At 46.9% G+C, this 27,787-nt stretch overlaps 1 protein-coding gene and 1 long non-coding RNA gene across 2 annotated transcripts in view; one reads left to right on the forward strand and one right to left on the reverse strand.

The window, feature by feature from the left end:
* Window positions 1–642: 642 nt before the first annotated feature.
* Window positions 643–27,787, reverse strand: part of adgrl3.1 (adhesion G protein-coupled receptor L3.1) — an 85,882-nt gene continuing 58,737 nt past the window's right edge. The window contains 17 exon segments of the mRNA XM_057035597.1: window positions 643–2,895; window positions 2,898–3,014; window positions 4,424–4,726; window positions 5,056–5,073; window positions 5,591–5,719; window positions 9,693–9,786; window positions 10,358–10,537; window positions 11,555–11,723; window positions 13,181–13,272; window positions 13,570–13,636; window positions 14,588–14,808; window positions 15,347–15,556; window positions 16,226–16,402; window positions 17,397–17,602; window positions 17,895–18,017; window positions 22,285–22,468; window positions 26,152–26,190. Of these exon segments, the coding sequence (XP_056891577.1) occupies window positions 2,378–2,895; window positions 2,898–3,014; window positions 4,424–4,726; window positions 5,056–5,073; window positions 5,591–5,719; window positions 9,693–9,786; window positions 10,358–10,537; window positions 11,555–11,723; window positions 13,181–13,272; window positions 13,570–13,636; window positions 14,588–14,808; window positions 15,347–15,556; window positions 16,226–16,402; window positions 17,397–17,602; window positions 17,895–18,017; window positions 22,285–22,468; window positions 26,152–26,190 (2,847 nt within the window). The 3' untranslated portion in view covers window positions 643–2,377.
* Window positions 5,874–6,578, forward strand: LOC130527366 (uncharacterized). Its single transcript, XR_008951013.1, has 3 exons — window positions 5,874–6,050; window positions 6,285–6,362; window positions 6,480–6,578. It is a non-coding gene; the product is annotated as an uncharacterized LOC130527366 (long non-coding RNA).

Consider the following 27,787-nt stretch of genomic DNA (forward strand, 5'->3'; position numbering starts at 1 on the left):
TTAGGCCCATTGTTACAGGGTTAGGGGGTTAGGGGGTTAGGGGGTTAGGCCCATCGTTACAGGGTTAGGGGTTAGGGTTAGGGGGTTAGGCCCATCGTTACAGGGTTAGGGGGTTAGGGTTAGGGGGTTAGGGTTAGGGGTTAGGGGGTTAGGGTTAGGGGGTTAGGCCCATCGTTACAGGGTTAGGGGGTTAAGGTTAGGGGGTTAGGGGGTTAGGCCCATCGTTACAGGTTAGGGGGTTAGGGTTAGGGGGTTAGGCCCATCATTACGGGGTTAGGGGGTTAGGCCCATTGTTACAGGGACAAATTAGTCCTGACCCTAATCAAAGTTGTTCCAGAAGGGTTGGGGTCAAAGTTCCAGAAGTGTCAACACACATACGAGGTTCCTAATCTTGGACACAATCGTACGCTACGTCACACACATCGGACGCTACGTCGCACACAATCGGACGCTACGTCGCACACAATCGGACGCTACGTCGCACACAATCGGCCGCTACGTCGCACACAATCGGACGCTACGTCGCACACAATCGGCCGCTACGTCGCACACAATCGGCCGCTACGTCGCACACAATCGGACACTATGTCGCACACAATCGGACACTATGTCGCACACAATCGGACGCTATGTCACACACAATCGGACGCTACGTCAGTCATTTATTTGTGGCAAACAACTTTCACTGTTACAACAAATATTAGTCATGAGATCATTCAACCCATACAAAAGGAATAAATAATTAGCAATAATATTTTAATAATAATCATGTCATAATCATTTAAAAAGAACCATAAATCAAAGCCGGTGCCACTGGAGCTGCTCCCACCTAAAGGCAGCTCTTCCTCGTGTTTAAACCCGTAAACGGATCAATTCTTCCACTCTTGGAGCCATGGAAGGGGTCTTGTGAAATACATGTGCAAGCAACACTTTATACACACAGGAAAGTTCTCCTAAATAAGCCCACATTGAAACAGTGCTGCTGTGACTTTGACATCGTCAGTAAACATAGATGTGGTCTAATCACAAAATTTCACAGATGCTAAACTCAGCAGTTTTAAAATAAAATTTCTTTTCAATTTAGACAAAGATAAAATTATTTTTCAGCATTTTTTAACAAATAAAGGGCAATCAGCACATCCAAAGTAATAGTAATTTGCCACAGAGGTGATATGCTTCATTATTCTATTTCATCTTGGCAAATCTCGTCTGTTTTTTGTGCTTCAGGGGCAGAAATGCTTCCTCAGACAAACGAGCGGATCCACTTAAGAGGGAAATGGAACATTTCAAACTCCAGTCTCCTTCCAACTTAAAATTTGCCACTTGCCACTGGGTTTAAATATACATTGTGGTAAAATATATAACAATTGATGTGACAATGGTGTTGCTAAATGGACCACGAAGTGTGCGTATAAGTCATATGCATAAGAATGTCTGTATTTACCACGGAGTGACAGGAAAGATCTGTTGTCTACAGATGATCAGAACAAATTTTAAGAATAGTTCCACAAAGATATTTTGGAACTGAGTATTTAAAAATAAAAGACTTGATCAAATGTAACATTTGTATTCTGTACAATATGTAGAAACAGTTTGCAATTTCTTTTTAATTCTTGAATAATATATTAATAACCCGAAGAATTTTACAGAGGAAAGAAGAAACGGAAGCCTTCCTTTTTCATTGTCTGTCTTCTTCTTTGTAATCTGTGAAATATACAGTAACTATGATTTACAGGAATGTTCCACCAGCCGTGACCAAAAGAAAAGAAACCTTCCAGTTTAGCAGTTAAGAACAATGAAGTCGTTGTGAGACTAGTAGAGTTTGGTCACCAAAGAAAGTTTAGGGATGGTTAGTAGCGAGGACAGTGGCCATACATCCCCCACTTAATTGGCTGCTATGGGTCCAGTCCTGTTCAGAACAGTTTAATAACCTGCGCTACCTCCTGACAGGTAGAAATCCAGGTTTGGGATTGAGACAGTCACACAGACAAGCTGCTCCTTTAACCAGGCCCGGGTCCATGTGGCCGTGCTAGAGAAGCTACAGAGGGCGGCTAGCGGACTGAGATTAGCAGTTAAAGTAACAGGGAAAATGACGCAATCCCTCTGTCTTACTTACTTTTTCAACCTCCAGTGATTTTTTGTTTTTTGTTTTTCTGTGTAAAATGTTTTTCAGAACTGGCCTTCCAGACATCTTTATGACAAATACATTCAGTCGCTAACTTCATTTGACAAGTGTTCTTAACCAAACCGCCAGGAGTCTTTGTTCATGTTACACAAAACGCACCAGTTTAGGGTGACGAGCAGATCCGTCTGCCAGGCAACAACACAGAACGTTTCTGTTGGAAGCATGAGAGTGTCAGGAAGGACAGGACGGTCTTTATAGGCTTGTAACCAGGTGAGAAGGGTCTATGGGTGGCTCTTCGGGTGATGAATCGGACTCGTCTTTGCTCCCAGACACCACGTATCCATCACTGCCACCACGGCCCATATGGTAGTAGCTCTGGAGCTCATGGAGGTGATTCCTTGAGCCCAAGTTTGGCATGCTCTTATAATAGACGTCATCCAGCTCTGGAGCTGTGGCACTCTTACAGGGTTGCAGCTCTCCAGAGCTGTCTTCCTCTCCGTCTGTTAAGCCATTCATCTGCACATCTGGGAGGTCTGTCAGCACTGGCATGCTGGTGTACAGCGAGTCTCTGTGAGTGGGCGAGTGTGTGTGCTCATCGGCGTGATCATTGGTCAGTAGGGGGAAAAAGCTCTCACTGGTCTCTTGGGGAATGCGTCGTGGTCGGGAGAAGCCATGTGGTGGTGGGGGAGGAGGTGGATGGCTGTCTGGTGGAGGAGGCCGAGGCGGCAGGAGAGGTGCGTTGGACTCTTCTCTGATCATCTCCAACCCAGGTTCTCCTCATGGGGGAAGGTGCCGTGGTTGTTCAGTACGATGGGACCATTGTCGGCTTTGCTGCTGCTCATGCAGCCACCAACTCCAGCGTTGCTGCTGCTAACCCCTGCCAGACTCCCTGAAAGATCCAGACCAGAGCAGCATGGCACATTTTTACCGTCTCAGCTCTTTAAAAAACTACAATTTATTCAGGAAAAAAGAAACATCTGACTAAATCGGAGGAATTCCCTTTTAATGTTAGATTGATTTCCACTGTAAAATAATAATAATAAATCATTCAAGCAAATTGATGCAAAGTGTTTAGGAAACTTAATTCATCTAGTTAGTGAACTTGTCTAAAGGTCAGCGGAGGAGCATTTAAAATGAATGGGTCATGCTTAGAGAAGGGTTAGGGTTAGGGAAGGGTTAGGGCTAGAGAAGGGTTAGGGTTAGAGAAGGGTTAGGGTTAGGGTTAGAGAAGGGTTAGGGCTAGAGAAGGGTTAGGGTTAGAGAAGGGTTAGGGTTAGGGTTAGAGAAGGGTTAGGGCTAGAAAAGGGTTAGGGTTAGAGAAGGGTTAGGGTTAGAGAAGGGTTAGGGTTAGGGTTAGAGAAGGGTTAGGGCTAGAGAAGGGTTAGGGTAGAGAAGGGTTAGGGTTAGGGTTCGAGAAGGGTTAGGGTTAGAGAAGGGTTAGGGTAGGGTTAGAGAAGGGTTAGGGTTGAGAAGGGTTAGGGTTAGGGTTAGAGAAGGGTTAGGGCTAGAAAAGGGTTAGGGTTAGAGAAGGGTTAGGGTTAGGGTTAGAGAAGGGTTAGGGCTAGAGAAGGGTTAGGGCTAGAGAAGGGTTAGGGTTAGGGTTAGGGTTAGAGAAGGGTTAGGGTTAGGGTTAGAGAAGGGTTCGGGTTAGAGAAGGGTTGGGTTAGGGTTAGGGTTAGAGAAGGGTTAGGGTTAGGGTTAGAGAAGGGTTCGGGTTAGAGAAGGGTTAGGGTTAGAGAAAACAGCTTTGCACACAAACTAACTGCACAAGGTGAAAATAGGATTAATAATTATCACTTATGACTATTGGGACCAACTATGTGCAGCGGTGTGGGGGGGGTTAGGGTTGGGGTTGGGGGGGGTCGGGGGTTAACTGTTGTGCGCTTGCTTTTCTCTTGCACACACCAAATCTACAGTAACCCAAAAATTGCTAAAATGTATTTGCCTTTTAAGATTGTCAGTATGGGAACTGTCAGAAGGAAGCATCTTTGTAACGGAACAAACTAACCATCCAGTTCTTGTTAGCTGAAGCTAATTTCTAATGAGTCTGTGCTATGAGAGACACAAGAAAACAGTCTGGACCGAGTACACGTTTGTCAGAACACACACATCATTCAACCAAATGTGTGTTTTTGACTGGTACCATCTGGAGAACCAGCAATTCTAACAGATAAAAAAGGTTTTAGGATTTTTTTTGCCAAATTGAAGTGTTTCTTTTTCTTTTTTTACACCCAGCCTTAAGTAGATTGACACAGACTGGGTTTTTTTTCTACACAAGGGTCTTTTAAAAGCGGTCACCTCCATTGGCCATGCTACTGTTGACCAGCTTGTTCATCAGATTGTGGTTGCGCTCAGTGGTGGCTCTCTCATGGTTGTTGAGGTAAGATGGGATGTAATTAGAGGCCAACTCTTTGAGGATCTTCTTCTCCAAGGTGGTCTCTTTGTGGTTGCTTTGAGTATCGTAGCTGCTGTTACGCTCCAGAATCTGAACACAGTCGCTCAGGTACTCGCTGCTGGCCATGCTGTAGTTGTTGGCATGGTTACCATTGAGCGGGAGCGTATCCATAACGCCGGAGTCTCTGGCGTTGTTCAGGATGCTCTCTAATGCCAAAGTCACACAACAAAACACATTTCAGGACAAAGTGCTTCAATAAAACGAGCAGATTTTCATTACTGTTTAATATACATATGTTATGGGAGTAATGAAAATAGAGGATTCAAAAGTTAGAATAATTACTATAATCACAAGTACTTTCTTTTCCCAATTATTGTCGGCACTGCCAGTGATATAAAACTGAATAAATGTCTTTTAAATGACACAACGTTGTTGTTAAATGCATGAATTTCCACTTCCCCATGATCATAGATACAGCTGAAGGAAACTTAAGGATGCAATGTTACTCAGAGTTCAGGATTAATTGAGCCCATACTTGTGTCTCGGTACGGCGCTAATGGGAAGCACAGGGGAGGAGAGAGAGAGAGAGAGAGAACGTTAACCTGGCACCAAATCAATGCTGCACAGCAGGAAGAGGGCAGAATATTAACAAATATGCCTGTTTACAGTTCTAGTTAGCGATTTAGCCATTGCAAAGACAAGCTTAAATAGCAACATTCCACACAGAAGACATGATGAACCTGGGCCTGAACGTTTAAGATAAAGAAAACTTTAACACAGATCTGATAATTAATGACTCCCATCTATAATATATATATATATGTTCCACACTGTAAAGAGTGACAATGGGATCTTTTCTAATGCATCAAAATCCCAATGTCGTCTTTGCGTTTCTGCACTATTGAAAATGCTCGGTGGTCGTCCACTTATCGCACGATCGATTACCTCACTTGGAAGACCGAATGAGATTTGATCAACTACAACTAAATCCAAAGAAAAAAGCAGTTACACAAATAACATGCAAACAGAAATTCAAAAGTATTCATTTAAAATAGAAACATCAGGCACACCTTGGGTGTTGTACATGCCAACGGCTGGGTTGTTATAGACTGCCGAGTCCCCCAGGAGAGTGTTATAAGGATTGTTAGTACCATGGGGACGAAGGAGAGCATTAGTTAGAAGATGATTAGCCATGGCTCCTGGTACAAGCAGAGAGAGAGAGAGAGAGGAAGAGCAACAGCCAAGACACAAGAGGAGGAGAGAGGAAAGGCAACAGGCAAGTCAAGAACAAAAGAAGAGATGTTGTGAGGTGAAGGCAAGGAGACGGATGGAGGGACGGGAAGTGAAGGAATGTCCATGTGTGGAAGGAAGAGGGGGAGAGAAGCACAAGTAAATCGCACACGCAAACGCTGATATGAAAGCCAAAGGAAAGCAAATCATTGTTGCAGCCATTGCGACCAGCAGACAGGAAGTGGGTGGGCGTGGCCACAGTGAGACGCACAGGAAAAGAAGCACAGCTTGGAGGACATTGTCCCACGGTTCAAACACACTGAGCAGCACGGCGACAGGAGAGTTGATGGACAAAAAGCCACATAAAGTCTTCTCGATGCATTTTTCATTCCCATAGAAGGAAGACGACGGACACATGAAGACAGTGAGGCATGAAGACAGTGAGACATGAAGACAGGAGACCTGAAGACAGTGAGGCATGAAGACAGTGAGACATGAGACAGGAGACATGAAGACAGTGAGGCATGAAGACAGTGAGACATGAAGACAGTGAGACATGAAGACAGTGAGACATGAAGACAGGAGACATGAAGACAGTGAGGCATGAAGACAGTGAGACATGAAGACAGGAGACATGAAGACAGTGAGACATGAGACAGGGAGACATGAAGACAGTAGACATGAAGACAGTGAGACATGAAGACAGGAGACATGGAGACATGAAGACAGTGAGACATGAAGACAGTGAGGCATGAAGACAGTGAGACATGAAGACAGGAGACATGAAGACAGTGAGACATGAAGACAGTGAGACATGAAGACAGTGAGACATGAAGACAGGAGACATGAAGACAGGAGACAAACGGCCGTGATGGCTCACACACATTTATTGCTTCTCGAGCTCCACTGCTGCTTCCAAGAGTTTGGGCTTATTAACCTGCTGATACACATCTGGCTCTGATCTTAATGGAGGAGGACACTGACAGGAACTCCTCAATCTGATATTTGAGGACACCACAGAAGAAGCCAGCAGTCTGGGCTCAGAGAGCATTAGAGCACAGAAGTGATCTGCAGTCACAGACAGCAGTGAAAACTGTATGGATCTTATTTTAAACAAATTCATTTGACAGTTCCTTAACAAGTTCAAATCCAGTTGACCTTAAACCAGGGGTGGGCAAATCCAGTCCTCGGGGGCCGGATCCACGCCAGACTTTCTGTCCTACAGGTAAACACGTTCACCCCGGGTTCCATTTACCTGGGTGAACGCATTTACCTGGAGGACAAGTCTGGCGTGGATCCGGCCCCCGATGCCCACCCTTAAACCAATTCCAGTTCAAATCCAGTTGGCCTGAAGATGTTTTCCTCTCTTCCAGTGGAGTTCTCTCTCCTACCAAACTGATGGAATCCCTGGTTCTTATGTGCTGTGCTGGTTCATTTGAGACCGTTGCTACTGGATGGTCGTGGTTGTGGGAGGTCATTAGCATTATCAAAGGGCGATGGACCCTTCCAAAGCTTCCACTTGTGAAATATTGATCACCTACCCTCTTCTCTCACTTGTCACTTCCCATCCGGACTGCTGCCGTTCTTCTTCTATTTGGTCTCAAATGCAAATTAACTTCAATTGGCTCAGAAGCTCCTTGAATCATCGCCTGAACCCTCGTTACCCACCACATCACCACCAGTTTAAAATCCTCCTGTTAATATTGAAGGATATTCACAAACATGCTCCTCCTCCTAACCCTCCTAACCCTAACCCTAACTCTAACCCTCCTAACCCTAACCCTCCTCCTAACCCTAACCCTAACTCTAACCCTAACCCTCCTAACCCTAACTCTACCCCTCCTAACCCTAACCCTAACCCTCCTCCTAACCCTAACCCTAACCTCCTCCTAACCCTAACCCTAACCTCCTCCCCCTAACCCTAACCTCCTCCTCCTAACCCTCTAACCATAACCCTAACCCTCCTACCCTCCTAACCCTAACCTCCTAACCCGCCCTCTAACCCTAAACTCCTCCTAACCCTAACCCTCCTAACCCGAACCCTAACTCTAACCCTCCTAACCCTAAATCTAACCCTAACCCTCCTCCTAACCCTAACCCTCTAACCATAACCCTCCTCCTACCCTAACCCTCTAACCCTAACCTCCTCCTCCTAACCTAACCTCTAACCCTAACCTCCTAACCCTAACCTCTAACCCTAACCCTAACCGCCTCCCCCTAACCCTAACCTCCTCCTAACCCTAACCCTCTAACCCTAACCTCCTAACCCTAACCTCCTAACCCTAACCCTAGCCCTCTAACCCTAACCCTCCTAACCCTAACCCTCTAACCCTAACCCTAACCTCCTCCTCCTAACCCTAACCTCCTCCTAACCCTAACCCTCTACCCTAACCCCCCTCCTAACCCCTAACCCTCAGCCCTCCTAACCCTAACCCTCCTAACCCTAACCATAGCCCTCTAACCCTAACCTCCTCCTCTTAACCCTAACCTCCTCCCCCTAACCCTAACCACCTCCTCCTAACCCTAACCTCCTCCTAACCCTAACCCTCTAACCCTAACCTCCTAACCCTAACCCTAGCCCTCTAACCCTAACCTCCTCCCCTTAACCCTAACCTCCTCCTCCTAACCCTAACCCTCCTCCTAACCCTAACCCTCTAACCCTAACCCTCTAACCCTCTAACCCTAACCCTCTACCCTAACCCTAACCCTAACTCCTAACCTAACCCTAACCTCCTAACCCTAACCCTCCTAACCCTAACCCTCTAACCCTAACCTCCTCCCCTAACCCTACCTCCCTCTCCAACCCTAACCCTCTAACCCTAACCTCCTAACCCTAACCCTCCTAACCCTAACCTCCTAACCCTAGCCCTCTAACCCTAACCTCCGCCCTTAACCCTAACCTCCTCCTCCTAACCCTAACCCTCCTCCTAACCCTCCTCCTAACCCTAACCCTCTAACCTCCCCTCCTAACCCCCTAACCCTAGCCCTCTAACCCTAAACCTCCTCCTAACCCTAACCCTCCCCCTAACCCTAACCTCCCCTCCTCCTAACCCTAACCCTCTAACCCTAACCTCCTAACCCTAACCCTCTAACCTAACCCTCTACCCTCTAACCCTAACCCTAACCCTCTAACCCTAACCCTAACCCTCCTCCTCCTAACCCTAACCCTCCTAACCCTAACCCTCTAACCCTAACCCTCCTAACCCTAACCCTCTAACTAACCCTCTAACCCTAACCCTCCTAACCCTAACCCTCTAACCTAACCTCCTAACCCTAACCCCCCCCTAACCCTAACCCTCTAACCCTAACCCTCCTAACCCTAACCCTAACCCTCTAACCCTAACCTCCTCCTCCTAACCCTCTAACCCTAACCCTCCTCCTAACCCTAACCCTAACCCTCACCCTCTAACCCTCTAACCCTAACCTCCTCCTCCTAACCCTAACCCTTAACCCTAACCCTCTAACCCTACCTCCTCCTAACCCTAACCCTAACCCTAACCCTAACCCTCTAACCTAACCCTCCTCCTACCCTCTAACCTAACCCCTAACCCTAACCCTCCTCCTAACCCTCTAACCCTAACTCTAACCTCCTCCTCCTAACCCTAACCCTCTAACCCTAACCCCCCTCCCTCCTCCTAACCCTCTAACCCTAACCCTAACCCTCCCCTCCTCCTAACCCTCTAACCCTAACCCAACCCTAACCCTCCTCCTAACCCTAACCCTCTAACCCTAACCTCCTCCTCCTAACCCTAACCCTCTAACCCTAACCCTAACCTCCTCCTCCTAACCCTCCTAACCCTAACCCTCCTCCTAACCCTAACCCTAACCCTAAGTCTGTTCCACGCTTGCATTCCTGTATGATCATGAACACGATACGTCTGAGCCTGCTGCTGCTAATAAAGATGAGTGATGGGATGCTAACGCTAGCTAGCCTCTGGTTACCTCTGTTGAGCGTCGCGGAGCTGTTGATGTCTCCAGTGATGAAGGAAGACTCCTGCTTCCTCACAGTGTCATTCCACATCCGCCGGATGCGACTCTGTGAGCAGGAGAGGAGACGCCACGGAGAGGAGGAAAACGAGGTGGCAAAGAAATGGTAGAGGAGCGAGAAGTAGCGGAGAGGGAGGAAATTATAAAAGAGGAGGTGAGAGATGTGAAATGTCAAAGAATTTAGTGGAGAAAATGTGAGGCATCAGTGCCATAAATGCTGGCATCAATGTTAATATTTAAGGTTGTGTCAGGCTTTGGGCAACATCACTTTCAATGCAAAATACTTTTCATGCCTACAATTTCTTTGTTGTACAAGATCTTCAGTCTAGGCTCAACTCAAGCTCAAATTCATATGATTTCTATAGGATGAGGATATATACTGTCAAGATGATGTAATAATGCTGTTTGACATGATGTCACACTTCAGTAAATCTATATGAATGTCTGTCCTAGTGTATAGGAACTCTAGAATCGCCTGTATCACAGGATCTTTAAAATAAACATATACGCACTCATCATGTTGAGAACACACACACAACCTTACACAAGATCTTTAAGGCCGAACAAGTTGAAAGTGATAACCGACAGCCCAAAGCCTGCGTGGTGGGCTCTGGCCTCACCTGAGAGTCTGCCGTGCTGTAGCGTCCAGGTGTGCAGGCAGGTAAGCTCACCTGTGAGCCTGTGGAGTAGCGGCCGGGGGTCCTGGACGTGGTGGTCTTGCTGGAGGAGGAGAGTGACGTCTCCACACTCTTCCCGCTGCAGCAGTGCGTCCGCAGACATTTGCCATATTCTTTACGCACCTGGAGTCAAAATTCCAAGAGAAGGACTGAAGTTCCACATTTAGGAGAGAACAGGCTTCACTTGCTTTTACCCTTGTTTCCTCTAAAGTCTTTTCTGTGAGTGCTAACTTGATAAGAAGGCTGATATGACAGGGTTAACGTGATGCCCCCCCCATAAATGTTACTCCAGGCAAATATCTGACTAAATGCTCACGGTGCTTCGAGCCATCTGTGAGATGAGACCCGTTTACACTTGGAACATCCTCATTCAGGTCCCTTAACAAGCGTGTTGGACAGACGTGTGTTGCTCATGCTCAGTCTGAGCAGCTCTTTTGGAAGCTTGGTCTCCCTCCCACACTCAGGGTTCACCAATGAACACACTGGTCATGGAGTCTGAGTAAAGGGCACAATCCCTCTTCAGCGGTCCGCAGCAGCCAGAATATTTAGCATGAGACGAACTTTCATGACTTATTGTGGGGAGACGCGACAAAAGTAGCCCAGGATGTGTAGACGCTCCTAGGAGCCGCTGTTTAACCCAAAAATGAAAAGTAGAACATCAAACTCTCAGAAACACTCAGTGCAAACTCTCAGAAACAAGAGGGGTTCCATTTAGCCAGCAGATTTTTTCTTTTGGTCTTTTGGTCAGTGAAGTTAGCACATCATGCCGTCCTAATTCTTGGTGCCCATTTCCCCACCAAGGCAGTGGTGCACAAACAGAAGGATACCCCTAATAAAGAAGCACCTGATTGGCTGTCACCTTCTTCATTGCTACATCTATCAACAGACTATCAAGTGTCACATCATGGTGAGGTCATGTAGCTGACACGGCTATTGGCATCAAGAGAACTGCCGTTAATCTGGTTGCTAAAGCTAAAGAGAGGAATGACAGGAAGTGTGACAGGTGACAGGTGTGTGAAGCACTGAGCAGCCAGTCGGGTCACGTGGTGCCCGACCACACCTGTGAGAGCCACAGACCGTGTTGGTGGTACACCTGTCTGCCTGTTCCTGCTTGGGTTTGTCTTAGCGGGTCCACTGTACCTTCTTCTGCAGAATGCAGTGGAAGATGAAGATAAACATGCCCTGCAGGGAGTTGAAGATGGTGAAGAGGTAGGCCATGATAACGGTGCTCTCATTGATGTACATCAGTCCAAAAGCCCAGGTTAGACCCAAGAGACACAGCAGGGCTATGGCCCCGATCACCCAAGACCTATTGAAGAGAGGAATTAGTCACAATGTGACCAATTCTGCCACATGAAACACATAAGGAATGTAAACGTGCACTTTGGGAAGCTTTGCCTCTTTCTGTTAAATGTTAAAGATCATGTTTATTCTGAAGTCCCAAACTGGAGGTTCTGGGCAGACAAAACGATGGGAGGATTTTCTGAGACGTACAAGTCCTGGCACATAAGAGGGGAAATAGAGAAGCTAGTTGCCATCAGCCAATGATCAGTGCTCGGGGCTTTATGCCAACATGGCGCCCAGATGTTTCCACATCAGTCGGCCCCACAGCCAGGCTGACCCTGACCCTGACCCTAACCCTGACCCTAACCCTGACCCTGACCCTGACCCTTACCCTAACCCTGAACCTAACCCTGACCTGACCCTAACCCTGAACCTAACCCTGACCCTGATCCTAGCCCTGACCCTTACCCTGACCCTGAACCTAACCCTGACCCTGACCCTGAACCTGATCCTAACCTGACCCTAGCCCTGACCCTGATCCTAACCCTGACCCTGATCCTAACCCTGACCCTAGCCCTAACCCTAGCCCTGACCCTAGCCCTGACCCTAGCCCTGACCCTAACCCTGAACCTAACCCTGACCCTGATCCTAAACCTGACCCTAGCCCTGACCCTGATCCTAACCCTGACCCTAGCCCGGCACCCGGATTGGTTCGTGGTTAGTTGGGTTAGTGGATGCAGAGCCAGAAAAACAAAAGGAAGATGAAGTGGCTCATGATTAACAAATACAGCACTAATTAAGTGAAAATAAAATTCAAATTTAATCAGAAAGAGGGGAGAAAAGGGAGGAAAAGAGATCCGAGAGCACCAGCAGCAGAATCATTGTGTGGCGCTCGTCTGTCATTAGGCTTCTTAATTACCTTTGTGGTGCATTAAAGCAATGATTAGCTATGAGCTGCCCTTTCCCAAACCCCTGAGCTGCTGTCAAGAAAGAAAAGCTTGCCAGTCAATATTTAAAACGATGATTCCACCGCCAGAGCCGCTGGGTTTGGCAGCTTGAGCTCGGCGGAGCTGTTCGCCACCTTTGTTTTTGGCTAAAGAGGGTAGAGCTTCCTGTAATGATCAGGATTTATTGGGAATGAGGACATATTTCAGTGACAGGGTGATGTGAATAACCTCTGAGAGAAACACTGACTCAGAAACTCTGATGAAAGGATGATGGAGACATTCCTTTGTTTCGAAGACTTTGGTCACTGGAAATAGTTGTGTCAGTTTTATGCAGATACAAGAGAAATATCTTGTTTCACGCACGTTTCTCCTCAGATATAGCAAAGAAATACATTCCAAATACAACAGTAAACAGAAGAGCTACCTTTATTCTCCATTTTTATGCTAGCTGAAGGTTATAAAATGAGCCCATAGAAAAGATGAACACTTGTTCTCTTGTCACTCTTTAGGAGACAAATGGCAGACATGTACTCACTTGATGTTGTCCAGACATCCAGAATCAGGTTTGAGAATGGCTGTGTGATGGAACATCTTATAAAGGGCGATGCCCAGGAAGATAACGTTGAGCTGAAATGTATGCAGACACACAGCAGTTCGAATATTATTGAACTGGCATCAAGCCTCATTAAAGCTCTGTCAGCGAGTGCACGCATCCTTTAATTCTCCCTCCCAGCACTAATTTGTTCACATACACAATATCAACCCACAATTAGCAAATCCTTTATGTATTTCTCATGAAAATGAGCTCAGCAGCCACTGATGCAACAGATATTCAGTGTGTGTGTGTGTGTGTGTGTGTGTGCGCGCGCGCGCGCGTGGGTGTGTGTGTGCGTGGGTGTGTGTGTGTGTGTGTGTGTGTCTCACCATAATGATGAGGGTAGCAGGCCCTATAAAGCTCCAGATGAAGTATGTGTCCAAACGCAGCCAGCATCTACAGAGGAACTCAGTTAAAAAGTGCTCTGGTCTCAGATGAAGATGAACGCTCACATATCAAATACACACCACAGACATAGAGCCTGTCAGATTTATCCAGATAATTGAGGGGCAAAGATTACGGATGTTCACAGACTTAAAACACAGAAGAGGAGGCGTCAACGAGACCAGAGCCAGCAAAGTTCTGACCCAGAAGTTCTGACCCAGACATGGATAGCATCATAGACAGACGCAGCACCTGCCTACCCACTGACCCACACAACCCCAGGTGTGCTCAGTACGGAATTATCACCTGAACATCTCCCATAAACAACTGAAGAAACCAGTGGAAGAAGAGAGATGCCCCAAAATGTCCTCTAGTGAAGCGAAAGGGGGCAGAAAAAAAACAAAAATTGGATGGAAAATGGATGACGGATTCATGAGCAGGTGCTTTTCAATTATTAATCTTTCAATTTCCCCCAACATTTAAGAGCCCTCCCTAATGGGCCCCTGTCCCATGAAGGCTCCTTCCCCAGTTCCTATTATGGGAGGAGAATGGAACTGAGCACCACTGCATGACATGAGCACCAGTAGCTGGTGACACGTGACCCAGTGGTGATGATTCCCAAACCTCTGTTTCACACCGACCTTCACCGAGGGTTCGAGTTAAAAAACAGATCATCGCTCCTCACCAGTGAAGCGGCATCATCATCATCATCATTATTATTATTATTATTATTGGCTCTAATTATTCATCTGCAGCCGACTCTTATGTTGATCATCTCACAATGAAATCTAAGTGGAACCAGGACGGCTTTAACGCGGCTAAATGAGCCCTCCAGAAGAGCCACGTCTTGTAGGACCTTCTGCGTCAGATGCAGCCAAGTGCCACCAGGCGGCCCCCCCTCCCTGAACCCATCCTCCATCTCTCCTTCAGAGCCAGCTCTTTCTCCCCACCACACGTCCTTACACTCGGTCCGTGCCATAGCTCCTGTAGTCCACTGCGGCAGAGACGGCCACGATGACAGCAGGCACTCCATAACCTGCCAGGTAGAAGTACTTGGTCCTGGAGTGCTCACTCTCAAACACCTCCACCAGCATGATGTAGAGCTGCACTCCTTCCAGGAACATCCAGGTAAAGGCTGCCAAGAAGAAGAAATGGAGCAAGGCAGCAAAGACGGCGCAGGCGATCTGGCGTGGGAAAGAAAAGATGGAGAGGGTTTACACGAGCCCCAGTGGACAGGGAATGGTTCATAAGCAAGAAACACTCACAAGACAGAACTCAGATTGATGAGGCCAAATGCGTGAGGTCGTAAAATAACATGTGTAGAACAGAGTTATGGGTAACAAAGCAGATATCATTTAAAAACATCACCAAAAAATAAAGAGATATTTAATAAGAACAAATATGCTGAGTCATTCTGCAGAAGAAGGTACAGTGGACCCGCTAAGACAAACCCAAGCAGGAACAGGCAGACAGTCAGGGTAAGTTAGGGTTAGGGTTAGAGGGTTAGGGTTAGTTAGGGTTAGATGGTTAGGGTTGGTTAGGGTTGGTTAGGGTTTGATGGTTAGATGGTTAGGGTTGGTTAGGGTTAGTGTTAGTTAGGGTTAGATGGTTAGGGTTAGTTAGGGTAAGTTATGGTCAGGGTTAGAGGGTTAGGGTTAGTTAGGGTTAGGGTTAGTTATGGTTAGTTAGGGTCAGGGTTAGGGTTAGGTTAGGGTTACTTACTGGCTGATCAGCCCTGTTGATCCCGACCAGGAACAGTGACTCAGCAATGAAGAGGCTGATGCAGAGGTTCTTGTGGATGGTGTTGCGGTCACTTTGCAGCCCCCGGAAGAAGCAGAACGTGAAGATGCAGATCAGTAAGCACACCAGCGAGAGCAAGATGCCCACCCACGTGATGACGTCCAGGAGCAGGTCGTGCATGCTGTCTGCTTTCTGGGGGAAATAAGGTCCAGTTTATTATTTTTGCTCTTCAAACCTCGTTATCTTGGCATTGTGAGACCTGGAATCCTAAAGAAACAGATTTGTGACTCATGTTGCTGTAACCTTATGCATGATGGAAGAGGTGATCCTGGTCTACAGCCTTCCCAGCTGTGGTGACACCACGTTAGGGTTAGGGTTAGGGTTAGGGTTAGGGTTAGGGTTAGGTGTGGGCACGTGTGTTCTGGCTCCATCCATCAGAACCAGAGCAACGTTCAGCAGAGATTAATCTCCTGCCCAGAGCCAGAGCTGGGGTGTTCCAGAGCACTGTCACCCTAACCCACGTGCACCCCCCTTCCCTCCCTCCCACCTCCCTCCCTTCCTCCCTCCCACCTCCTCCCTCCCTCCCACCTCCTCCCTCCCTCCCTCCTCCTCCCACCTCCCTCCCTCCTCCTTCCCTCCTCCCTTCCTCCCACCTCCTCCCTCCCTCCCACCTCCCTCCCTCCCTCCCACCTCCCTCCCACCTCCTCCCTCCTCCCTCCCACCTCCCTCCCTCCCACCTCCCTCCCTCCCACCTCCTCCCTTCCTCCCTCCCACCTCCTTCCCTCCCTCCCACCTCCCTCCCTCCCTTCCCTAACCATAGCTACCCACACGCTGAACCACTGACCCTCTGATATTACCCACCTTGACCTCCACGTGGGCCATGAGGACAGCGAAGCTGGTCAGGTGTGTGCAGGAGCAGCTGGTGTGTGTTCGGTTGGTGGCCAGCAGACGACAGTCCTGCGTGGACCAGAATCCCATCATGGTGCGCTTGGAATAGCTCCAAAAGGAGCAGTTGGGATTGAAGTTCTCTGGGGAATGCTGGAGTCAGGGAAGGTGGAGAAGAAACAACGTAAGAGGAGGAAGGCTAACCAAGTTAGGGTTAGGGTTAGTTTCAATACGATATTTAGTAAAGTCAGAAAAGCAACGCTTGAAGATGTGGTTTGACCTGCGTCCCTTTAGCAGTCGGAGCTGATGCGACACCTATGGAAGCCCCCTATAGCGAGGCCTTCCCTCACAGGGAGTGGACTAGAATACTGTACGCTCTAAAGAACCCCTCGTTATTTTAGATGTCAGTCACAACGATGTCAGTCGTTCGTAAACCTTAGCAGAACATCTGTATGCAAATCAGTCCTGTCAGGAACAGCTGTGATGGGAAAACAGCCAATTCCCTTTGAACACTTCAGGAATTCAGCCCAATTAGCTGGTGGTCGACTGGTTTTTGGGCTTCCCCCTCAAATCAGGGGGAGTCAGAGGCCACCTTAGCAAGCACAGGTCGTTAGGTGCGAACACCTCCAGGACAAACTGAGTCGCCAACTCAAACCTGGAGCATGCTAATATCTAGTCAGGTCCCAAAGACAGAACAAGAGCTACAGCTAATGAGGGGCTAGCTATGCTGTCAGGAACAGTGCAGAGCTGCTCATTAACATGTGTTCTAATGAACTAGATGTTCCACGAAACCAAGTACCAAGGCCTGCTGATGGCCGTGTGAGCGCCCCCATTACCAACCAGTCCACCCCAAGACTCCTGCCCGGGTCATGGAGTCATGTGATGTCATGTGATCGGCACGGCGGCCCAACGACTCTGGAAGTCGTTTAGTGTGAACAATTAATAATATTAATTAACAACAACCTGACAGAGGCAACACTAGTTTGGGAAGTTCTTCAGTACATGAGTTGAAGATCTACGATCAGGAACAGTAGATGTAATTACACTGTTAATAAAACCTCCAATGAGGGTTAGGGCAGGATGTCCGGTACATTTAGGCTCTTTTTCTGAAATGTTTAATATTTTTAATAAAAGCACCTGTTCTCACCTGTAGGTGTTTGACAGTGAAGACCACTGGCTCAGAGAGGTAAACTTTATTAGTTTCCTTATTAATTGATGCCATGATGACTGGCGAGTTGACAATAACAGAGTAATTAGGATAGAGGGCCTCGTTGCTCAGTCGCACACTGGAGTTCTCTGTGGACAGGTAGGAGCCCAAGTTCCTGTACAGCACAAAGGCCATCCGGATCTCACCTGGAACAGCAAAGTGATCGTTAGGAAAGGAAAGCAGAGTGGAGAGGCTGCAAGTGCTGAGGAGAGGCTGCAAGTGCTTAGGAGAGGCTGCAAGTGCTTAGGAGAGGCTGCAAGTGCTGAGGAGAGGCTGCAAGTGCTTAGGAGAGGCTGCAAGTGCTTAGGAGAGGCTGCAAGTGCTGAGGAGAGGCTGCAAGTGCTTAGGAGAGGCTGCAAGTGCTTAGGAGAGGCTGCAAGTGCTTGGGAGAGGCTGCAAGTGCTTAGGAAAGGCAGCAAAAAGAGACTTGTGTTCTACCGTTCCTGCCGTGCTGCTTGAGAGTGCTGGCTGACAGCTGGATGGAGTTCCCATGGAGCTCTGGCTGAGGGAACGTCAGATCTGCCAGGTTCCCTTCTGTGCTGAGCCTGGCCACTTCGAGCTCTGGGACACACACACACACACATACGCACCCACACACACACACACACACGCACACGCACACACACACACATCCATTTTGTTATGCAGGCTCTCCGTACAACCATGGTTTCCTACTAAGGTCTTCACAGGGAGACACAAAATATATGAAAAAAAAATGTCCAAATTTAAGTCTTACAACCGTCTAAGAGTGAAAAAATGTGAATTTTCAACTAAAATAAGGAAAACAATGTCTGCCTTCATGGTGAAAACAGATCCCCGATAAAATAAAGAGGATGGAACGAGAAAAGGGTGAAATGTAAACAGAGAGGTTTGAAGGAATGGCTGCATAAATATAGAGGGATAAAAATAACACTGAAACTTTGCTAGCACACACAGGAGTACACGTGCACAAACATTCACACCTGCCTGTAACAGCAGGGTATCGGAAGAGGGTATCGGAAGAGGGTATCAGAGCAGGGTATGGGAACAGGGTATCAGAGCAGGTATCGGAAGAGGGTATCGGAAGAGGGTATCGGAAGAGGGTATCGGAGCAGGGTATGGGAGCAGGGTATGGGAGCAGGGTATCGGAGCAGGGTATCGGAAGAGGGTATCGGAAGAGGGTATCGGAAGAGGGTATCGAAGAGGGTATGGGAAACAGGGTATCGGAAGAGGGTATGGGAACAGGGTATGGGAACAGGGTATCAGAGCAGGGTATCGGAAGAGGGTATCGGAACAGGGTATGGGAACAGGCTGAGGTTAATCTAATTACAGCCCTCTTGTCATGGCAACCCTCCTCCTGAGGAACAGACTTGTTCATTATCATTAGCAGACATAAGCTGCTGTCATCAAATCACTGGTTTGGTTTTAATAATACGATTTGTTCATCTGCTTAATACCACTGTTGAGGAGTCGTGGGCTCACAGGTTGCCATGACGATGACGACACACATGATACCTGCAGAAGGCTTTTGTAAAATGGGCCCTCTTGAAACCTTTTATTCTTATTGTTATCCTCCTTTTTATTAGTGGAAGATTTAAAAGGAAAAAGAGAAGTGAGGACAGACAAAGACGGGCTGAGAGGCGTTACTGGAGCGGTTATGAACAAAGGCAATAATGAACAGAGATAACAGCAGATTAGCCGCTGGATTATCTGGGAGGGAGGATTAACGGGCAGAAACGAAGCAGAACTCCAAAGACAACATCTTCAACAACGACGAGCGCTTCCTGTTTGAGGTTTTTCAGAGGTGCTGTCCTACATCTGAGCGCCTGTTTGTGTGACCACACCTTTGTGACAGAAAATGGTGTGATTGAGTTAGCATGATAAAAGGGAGGAACCCTCACCAAAGGGATGATTTATTTCATCGCAAACTTATGTAGAAATGAACAAAAAACCCTTGGGGATTAATCTGAGCTTCCCCTGAAAACAACCCTTCCATCCTTAAGATTCACTTCCTTCATCTTTGATTGAGCAGTTTAATCACAAGATAAGGAGGATTCCTGGCACGAGGGCCACATTGATGGCAGGCCGCTGTGGGTCAACATCTTAAGTCACGTAAAACCCCAAAGTTCTTCCACCTCTTTTATAGAACGATGAGAAGAAACAGTGAACAAAGATGAGAGGAGCTTCTGGAATGAAGAGGAAAGTGAAGGTTGTGGAATCCATGGAGAACCCTCAACACAACACTGTGGTTGGGGAAAGATGGGACAACTAATAACAAGGCTAACAAGGCTAACATGGCTAACAGGGCTAACATGGCTAACAAGGCTAACATGGCTAACAGGGCTAACATGGCTAACAAGGCTAACAAGGCTAACAAGGCTAATTTTTAGGTTCTTTGGTGGTATGGTTGGGGTGGCAACCCTAAAATATGGAATCCTCCTTTATTTGGCAAATAAATGTTGCCATTCCATAAATGTCCAAGACACACAAATGTCCAGCACACATAAATGTCCAGCACACATAAATGTCCAGCACACATTAAGACTAAATCTAATAACAAAGCTACATGATTGATTTGGACAAATTTTAAAATCATGATTCAGGGAAGTTCTGACTGTCCCTGCTGAGTCGCCCGTCTAAAATGAGCTTCTCATTGAGTAATGAGACACCATTTTGTCTTCAAGGTTTATCACCAAGCTCCACAGTTCCTCCAAAGGGTGAACACCTGACACCTGAAATGCGAGACTGGATCAAGACATGTCTCACAAAAGCGATTTAGGACCTTGATCTGCCAAGTTGATTTGGCCCTGGCAAAGGACCAGATCCCAAATCCTCTTTCTCATCTACATAACTAGACTAGGAGCCTCTTTCCCCCAGGGACAGGGTCCATTTTATAGGCTGGGGGTAAGGGACCAGGGGCGTCAAAGGGACCCACAAGACTTGATGTACCCATGGTTTTTAGGAAATAAGGCACAGCCAAATGCATATACACTTCTGCGTCAGTAGGAAAATGTGGCGACACCCTTGAATTGCTTGACTCAGGATCCGAAATAACCCAAATTAGTTTAATCACATTTATACAAGTCGCCCAGACCACGCTGTCTTTGGGGAAACTGCTTCAAATTGAAACCTGTATTATACTCGTAGGACAGGACAATCACGCTCGGCTCGGCTTTACCTTTTCAGAGATGTACCTCGTACGTCTGATCTATGACACGGAACCTTTGCTTATCAAGCAAGATCTTCTGGACAGACCGGCACCCTTTGTTGACTGCCTCCGTGGGCTCATCTGGGCCCATGTTGACAACCCAAAATCCGTGGATGGTCAAAGATCTTAAGGCAACAAATGTGCGGCCATCAAGTCCACAGGTCGTGTGCCAGTGCTCCTCATTGCCCCAGGTGCTGACACAGTACCTACAGCCGCACTAAACCCAGAGGTACCACAACCTCGGGAACAGAATCTTTCTCAGGAACACAGTGTTCTTCTTTGCTTAGTTAGAGGAGATAAGTAGTCTACAGCTCACACTGTGGGTGGTGTACGGCTTAACGACCACTTGTCTTTGAAGCGCTCCTAGTGCTCTGGTCTGAGAATTCCACCATCAGTGAAGACTTATTCCAAGTTCTCAGCCATTGTGGGCCCACACCCACCTACGGGCAATGCACCCATCATGTTGCTTCTGCAGCAAGCAACAAGAAATGCCACAAACCTTCCTTAAGGTGACGCATCCGTGCTCTCTCACATGCAAACCCAACTGTCCATCTCCCAGGGAAATATCTCTTAGGGTAGGGGGTATTTGTGTTGTCTTCTGGAGCTGGAGTTCTTTTTAACCCCTGTTAGTCTTAGGTGAGTGGGCATGACCTCCCTTCTGTCAGACCTGCAGCTCATCTCAGCCAAATCACTCAACTGCCTGTGCGGTATTAAAACGTGGCTTCTACCTCACTCCATTTATCTGTTTCAGTTTGGCATCCTACTTTGACTCAGCCCAGCCTCGTTCTCCCCACACCTAACTTCCTGTGGCTTCAGTCTCTAGCCTTCATTTCCCCACTTTTGTTTGAAACCTTAATTAAAGCCCTTAAAACAGTTGTGAGAGTGCAAGTCTGGACTGTGGTTTCCAGTTTTTGCCTCTGCTAACTAACATTCCTCTTTGGTTGTCTCCATTGGTCGTGGAGCCTGGGTTAAACAGCCTGGGTCAGGAGACAACCACAAAAGAAGGAAAGGCTTCAGGTAACTCCAGAGGCTGATATAGCATGTATTATTAATCATATTGATTTCATTCATAAACTGTGAGTGTAGGCTACTATAAAAGTCCATCTTTTTCTATTTCACTTCAACCTTCAAAATGATGTTATACTGTACATTCATACTACCATCCCCAGTCCTAGTTTCAGAAACCCTGGGTATTGTTGGAGTCAGGTATTCCTGATGGTGATGCACGAGACTTTCAACATTGTTTGGCATCTAGAGAATAAAACCCTGTGGCAAAAGACTCCATAATGGTCACTATCCGTGTTATCAACTAACTAACGTCACATCATGTTCTGAGGTCTTTAAGAGCTTGGGCTGGTTTTTATGGTACTGTAGGACCAATAAAAGCAATATGTTCCAAAAAGTCTCTACCTCTACCATGACTGGAGGCAAAGCCATCCTTCCTTTCCCTCCCATTGATAAAATGATCAATCTCGAACCAACACCTCTAACAACCATTGCAGAGGTAGATTGGAGCACCCAGCAACTATAAAGCTTCCAACATCAAATAAAGTCAAGTGGCTTCTTGAGGGCATCTCAACGAGTATCTCAACAGCCACGCCCTGCTGAGTTGGAGGGATCTAAGACAAAAGAAATACTTACGGATGTTGTCAGTGATCTCCTGTACGGTGTCGGTCTTCAGGAGGTTGTCTGCTAACATAAAAGCTCCGGTCTCCACGGTATCGAGAAGCAAAGTGGCTGAGTGTTGCTGCTCACTGGTGGGAAGCTCCCTCCATGCCGCCTGAGCTCTGGGTTGCAACAGATTGTTCACGGTCTCCACCATCGCCTGGGGCAGCAGTAAAAACACAGGTCACAAAGAGGAATCCAAGGAGGGCAGACCCATTTTGTGCACTGCCACGCCAGAAGCAATGACGACAGCATTCATTGGATGGAACAATGAGATTGCAGCGTTTTTTTCTTCATTTATCATGCTGATAAATCTGATAAATGATGGCAACAAAAAGGATGGCAATGCAGAAGCCTTCCAATGCATGCAGAACTAGGAGAAGTGAAAACCTAGAAGCTATCGAGTACAAGGCTAACCCTAACCCTAACCAGTAGCCTGCACTCAGTCTCATGTCTTCTTTCTTCCCACATTTGTCCTGGTAAAAGTCAGGTGTGATAGGAAATCCATCACAGATGTCCTGAAATTCAAGGCAAGCTAATTAACTGATCCCAATCACTGTGTGTCTGCACTCTCAGTCCCAGTTCATTTTCTGAAGCCGGAGTCTTATCTCGAACTTGTGAAACTTGTGCTCAGGGGAACCAAGAAGAAACAAAGAGAATTCATCAAATAAAGAGCAAACATGAGCAACTGCATATTGGGAGACACACAGCTTTTAAAGAGTGTGTGTGTGTGTGTGTGTGTGTGTGTGTGTGTGTGTTGTGTGTGTGTGGAGAGAGAGTCCTTGACTCTCAGGCTTCCATGTGGAAAAGCAAATGCAGGTGCTATCAAATGCATACATCTCACACCCCTAACCCTAACCCTTCACACCCCTAACCCTAACCCTTCACACCCCTAACCCTAACCTAACCCTAAGCCTAACCTAACCCTGACATCTCACACCCCTAACCCTAACCCTTCACACCCCTAACCCTAACCTAACCCTAAGCCTAAAATAACCCTAACCTAACCCTAACATCTCACACCCCTAACCCTAACCCTTCACACCCCTAACCCTAACCCTTCACACACCCCTAACCCTAACCCTTCACACCCCTAACCCTAACCTAACCCTAAACCTAAGCTAACCTAACCTAACCCTAACATCTCACACACCCCTAACCCTAACCCTAAGCTAACCTAACCCTAACATCTCACACCCCTAACCCTAACCCTAACCCTAACATCTCACACACCCCTAACCCTTCACACCCCTAACCCTAACCTAACCCTAAACCTAAGCTAACCCTAACCTAACCCTAACATCTCACACCCCTAACCCTAACCCTAACCCTAACCTAACCCTAAACCTAAGCTAACCCTAACCTAACCCTAACATCTCACACCCCTAACCCTAACCCTAAGCTAACCTAACCCTAACATCTCACACCCCTAACCCTAACCCTACCCTAAGCTAACCTAACCCTAACATCTCACACCCCTAACCCTAACCCTAAGCTAACCTAACCCTAACATCTCACACCCCTAACCCTAACCTAACCCTAAGCTAACCCTAACCTAACCCTAACATCTCACACACCCCTAACCCTAACCCTAAGCTAACCTAACTCTAACATCTCACACCCCTAACCCTAACCTAACCCTACGCTAACCCTAAGCTAACCCTAACATCTCACACCCCTAACCCTAACCCTAAGATAACCTAACCCTAACATCTCACACCCCTAACCCTAACCCCCCTAACCCTAACCTAAGCTAACCTAACCCTAACATCTCACACCCCTAACCCTAACCTAACCCTAAACCTAAGCTAACCCTAAGCTAACCCTAACATCTCACACCCCTAACCCTAACCCTAACCTAACCCGAACCCAACAAGCACTGGCAGGTGGGGAAAGATGACAGATTGAGAGAGGGTGAGACAGCTATTGTGCATCTTGGTTTGAATCTTTTTGTGCAGTTTGAAAGGAGAAACCGAGACCCACTGGAGAGACTCATGTGTGGTGACAGCTTTAATATAATGTCCTACTGTGGCGCTAGCAGCTAATTAGCTGGGGTGAATATCAGCTGAGGGCTACATGTAAACAAAATCTAATTGCACTGTTTGTGCAAACAACCAGAATACACACACCCATGGAAACACACACAAACACACACACAAACACACACTCATGCACATATCTGGTTTCACAAGCCTCATTGTGCTTTCAAATAAAAATCTGATTACGGCACATTTTAGTAATTTCACTTCAAACAATTATAAGATTTGGAAGCTATTGTTGGTGTGGAGGTCCAGTGATGCTGCCTGCACCATCCCCCGGCCTGCCTCCAGCCCTTTCATCATGAAAGGGGACCTGGCGATCCTAACCCTGACCCTGACCCTGACCCTAACCCTGTCCCTGTCCCTGACCCTAACCCTGTCCCTGTCCCTGACCCTAAGGTTAGGGTTAGAGGGTTAGGGTTAGGGTTAGAGGGTTAGGGTCAGTTCATCACCTCTGCAAACTGTAACGCTTCTTTCCCAATCTCAACCTGTGAATAAAACATAAAACCCAGCCGGATCCTCTCTCCAGAAGCAGCTTGATCCTCTAACTGGAATCATTGTCCAACACCAGCGTTAGCATGCAGCTAAGAGAAGGGATGGAGTGTTTGTTAGAAAGAAAGACAGAGAAATTCAATCATTTCTGTCACTATTAAGAACTCCAATCTCCTCGTTTGGCAATCATTGCAGCAGATAATTAAGAAGAGGACAACTCCTCTATCCACGCACATTTCTGTGTGGTGGAGGGAGGAATCCTGGCAAGGCTATTTATAGCATCCGTCACGAGTAACCAAGGTACTGCAGAACATTCAACTCCAACCTGTGACATTCTGTCTCAGAGAAGATGCTTCCTGGCAGCTTCTTTCCAGGATTAATGGAACATTAAAATATCTGACAGTTTGATGTCATTGTAGAAAATATATTTATATTGTGGTAACCTTATTTGCAGAGGGAGTGTGCATGTGCACGTGTGTCAGTTTGCATGTGGTCCTCAACCCTAATATATCTTATGACATTGCTGACTGGTGCTGACATTGAGATTTTTGAGAGGGAGCAGCAAAAACAGCCTGATCAGAAGAAGATTTCAAGTCTGGGCATGTGTTTCTGCCCATAGAGACACAAGAAAGGAAAAAGAACCAGATTTACTGCTGAAAAACACAATAGATGGGGTCGTTTGAGGCGCACAACTGTAACTGGAGATGACCACATATATGTCTTAGTGATCTACAGATGTTCTCCTGATGAATCCCTCTGGCACTGAAGCACAGAGCAGGTCAATACAAAAGTAAACACGCAGCACCAACAGAGTATTTCATACTGTGAGGGTTAGGGTAGGGAAACAAGTGGGTGATAGTGACCGAGCAGCATGAGGGTCCTTCAGTGTTAACAAGGGAAAGATGCTTCATCAAATCCAACCATTTGGCTCTGCATAATTCTGCAGACTAAACTAGAAGGTAGATGGCAGCATCATTCCTATTGATCATCTCCTCTCATAAGAACCATCGATTCTGAACACAAACCCAAACAAAAAAAGGAAAAATGAATGCAGTGAAACCACTGAGGAGTCTTTAACGTTTTAAGAAGACACTGGCACAGGACATACCAATGATTTCATTTATTTCATGGAGCCGTTCTCAAAGTTTTTAATGAAAGTCAACCGGTGCAACATGGAATCAGACCCGGCTGCCCAGGCACAAGCTGGTGGACGACATGCTGTGAGTGGAGAACACCACCACCAAAAAGATGGCAACAAAAGAAAAGAAGCACGTGATGACATGGGACATGGAATGAAGAGAACTGGGAGTACCTGTGTGAAAAACCTGCAGGACCTTTCCCTCTTCTGAAGCTGCAGAGTCAAACGGTTCAGTTAGTTACCTCAGTTACTCACATTTATTTACATTGCACAAAAGACATAAAAGCAAATTTTACCTTTCTGCCACAGTGTGCAGCACAAAAATTGGAACATGAAAACCCTAACCCTCCCTCCAAAGCCCCACCCTAACCCTAACCCTAATCTAAACCTGACCCTAACCCTCTAACCCTGACCCTAACCCTGACCCTAACCCTAACCCTCTAACCCTAACCCTAACCCTAATCTAAACCTGACCCTAACCCTCTAACCCTGACCCTAACCCTGACCCTAACCCTAACCTAAACCTGACCCTAACCCTCTAACCTGACCCTAACCCTGACCCTAACCCTAACCTAAACCTGACCCTAACCCTCTAACCCTAACCCTGACCCTAACCTAAACCTGACCCTAACCCTCTAACCCTGACCTAACCTAAACCTGACCCTAACCTAAACCTGACCCTAACCCTCTAACCCTGACCTAACCTACCCTGACCTAACCTAAACCTGACCCTAACCCTAACCCTAACCCTAACTCTGACCCTAACCCTAACCCTAACTCTGACCCTAACCCTAACCTAAACCTGAGCCTAACCCTCTAACCCTGACCTAACCTAACCCTGACCTAACCTAACCCTAACCCTAACTCTGACCCTAACCCCTGACCCTAACCCTAACTCTGACCCTAACCCCTGACCCTAACCCTAACTCTGACCCTAGCACGAGGGGAAAACCCCAATGTGGTCAGATTCAGAGGCACGGGTCAATAAAACAGTAATTATATTCAAACTAAATTATTTGTGTGGCTTCAGTCTAACTGCTCAGAGAGCCACCCGACTCAGGAGGTGTCATAGTTATTGATATACTTTGATATACAGACCACCTAAAACCACCTAAAACCACCTAAAACAGTTGGCCAGACTAATAGCAAATATATGAGACCTGAATATCGATGTATTTCAACACTTGATGGCCTTTTTGGTGCTCTATTCCTCTTTGGAGCCATTTAATATGACAACAGAAGAGTGTAAAATGGCCAAACTCTGGAGGGTTAGGGTTAGGGTTAGGGTTAGTAATATACGTTGGGTTAGGGTTAGGTTAGTAATGTACATTGGGTTAGGGTTAGGGTTAGTAATATACGTTGGGTTAGGGTCAGGGTTAGGGTTAGTAATATACGTTGGGTTAGGGTTAGGTTAGTAATGTACGTTGGGTTGGGGTTAGGGTTAGTAATATACGTTGGGTTAGGGTTAGGGTTAGTAATGTACGTTGGGTTAGGGTTAGGGTTAGTAATATACGTTGGGTTAGGGTTAGGGTTAGGGTTAGTAATATACGTTGGGTTAGGGTTAGGGTTAGGGTTAGTAATATACGTTGGGTTAGGGTTAGGGTTAGTAATATACATTGGGTTAGGGTTAGTAATATACGTTGGGTTAGGGTTAGGGTTAGTAATATACGTTGACCGCTGCCCCTGTTATTCATATTCCCCCTGTTTTGTTCAATCTCTGGTTCTAATGTGAGCTGATGGCATTAATGACCTCTTTCATGTGTGACTGGTGATACACACAATAGTGATGGTAGTGCACAAGAGTGCACGT

Source organism: Takifugu flavidus, chromosome 6 (assembly GCF_003711565.1).
Source record: "Takifugu flavidus isolate HTHZ2018 chromosome 6, ASM371156v2, whole genome shotgun sequence".
In the NCBI taxonomy this organism is placed as follows: Eukaryota; Metazoa; Chordata; class Actinopteri; order Tetraodontiformes; family Tetraodontidae; genus Takifugu; species Takifugu flavidus.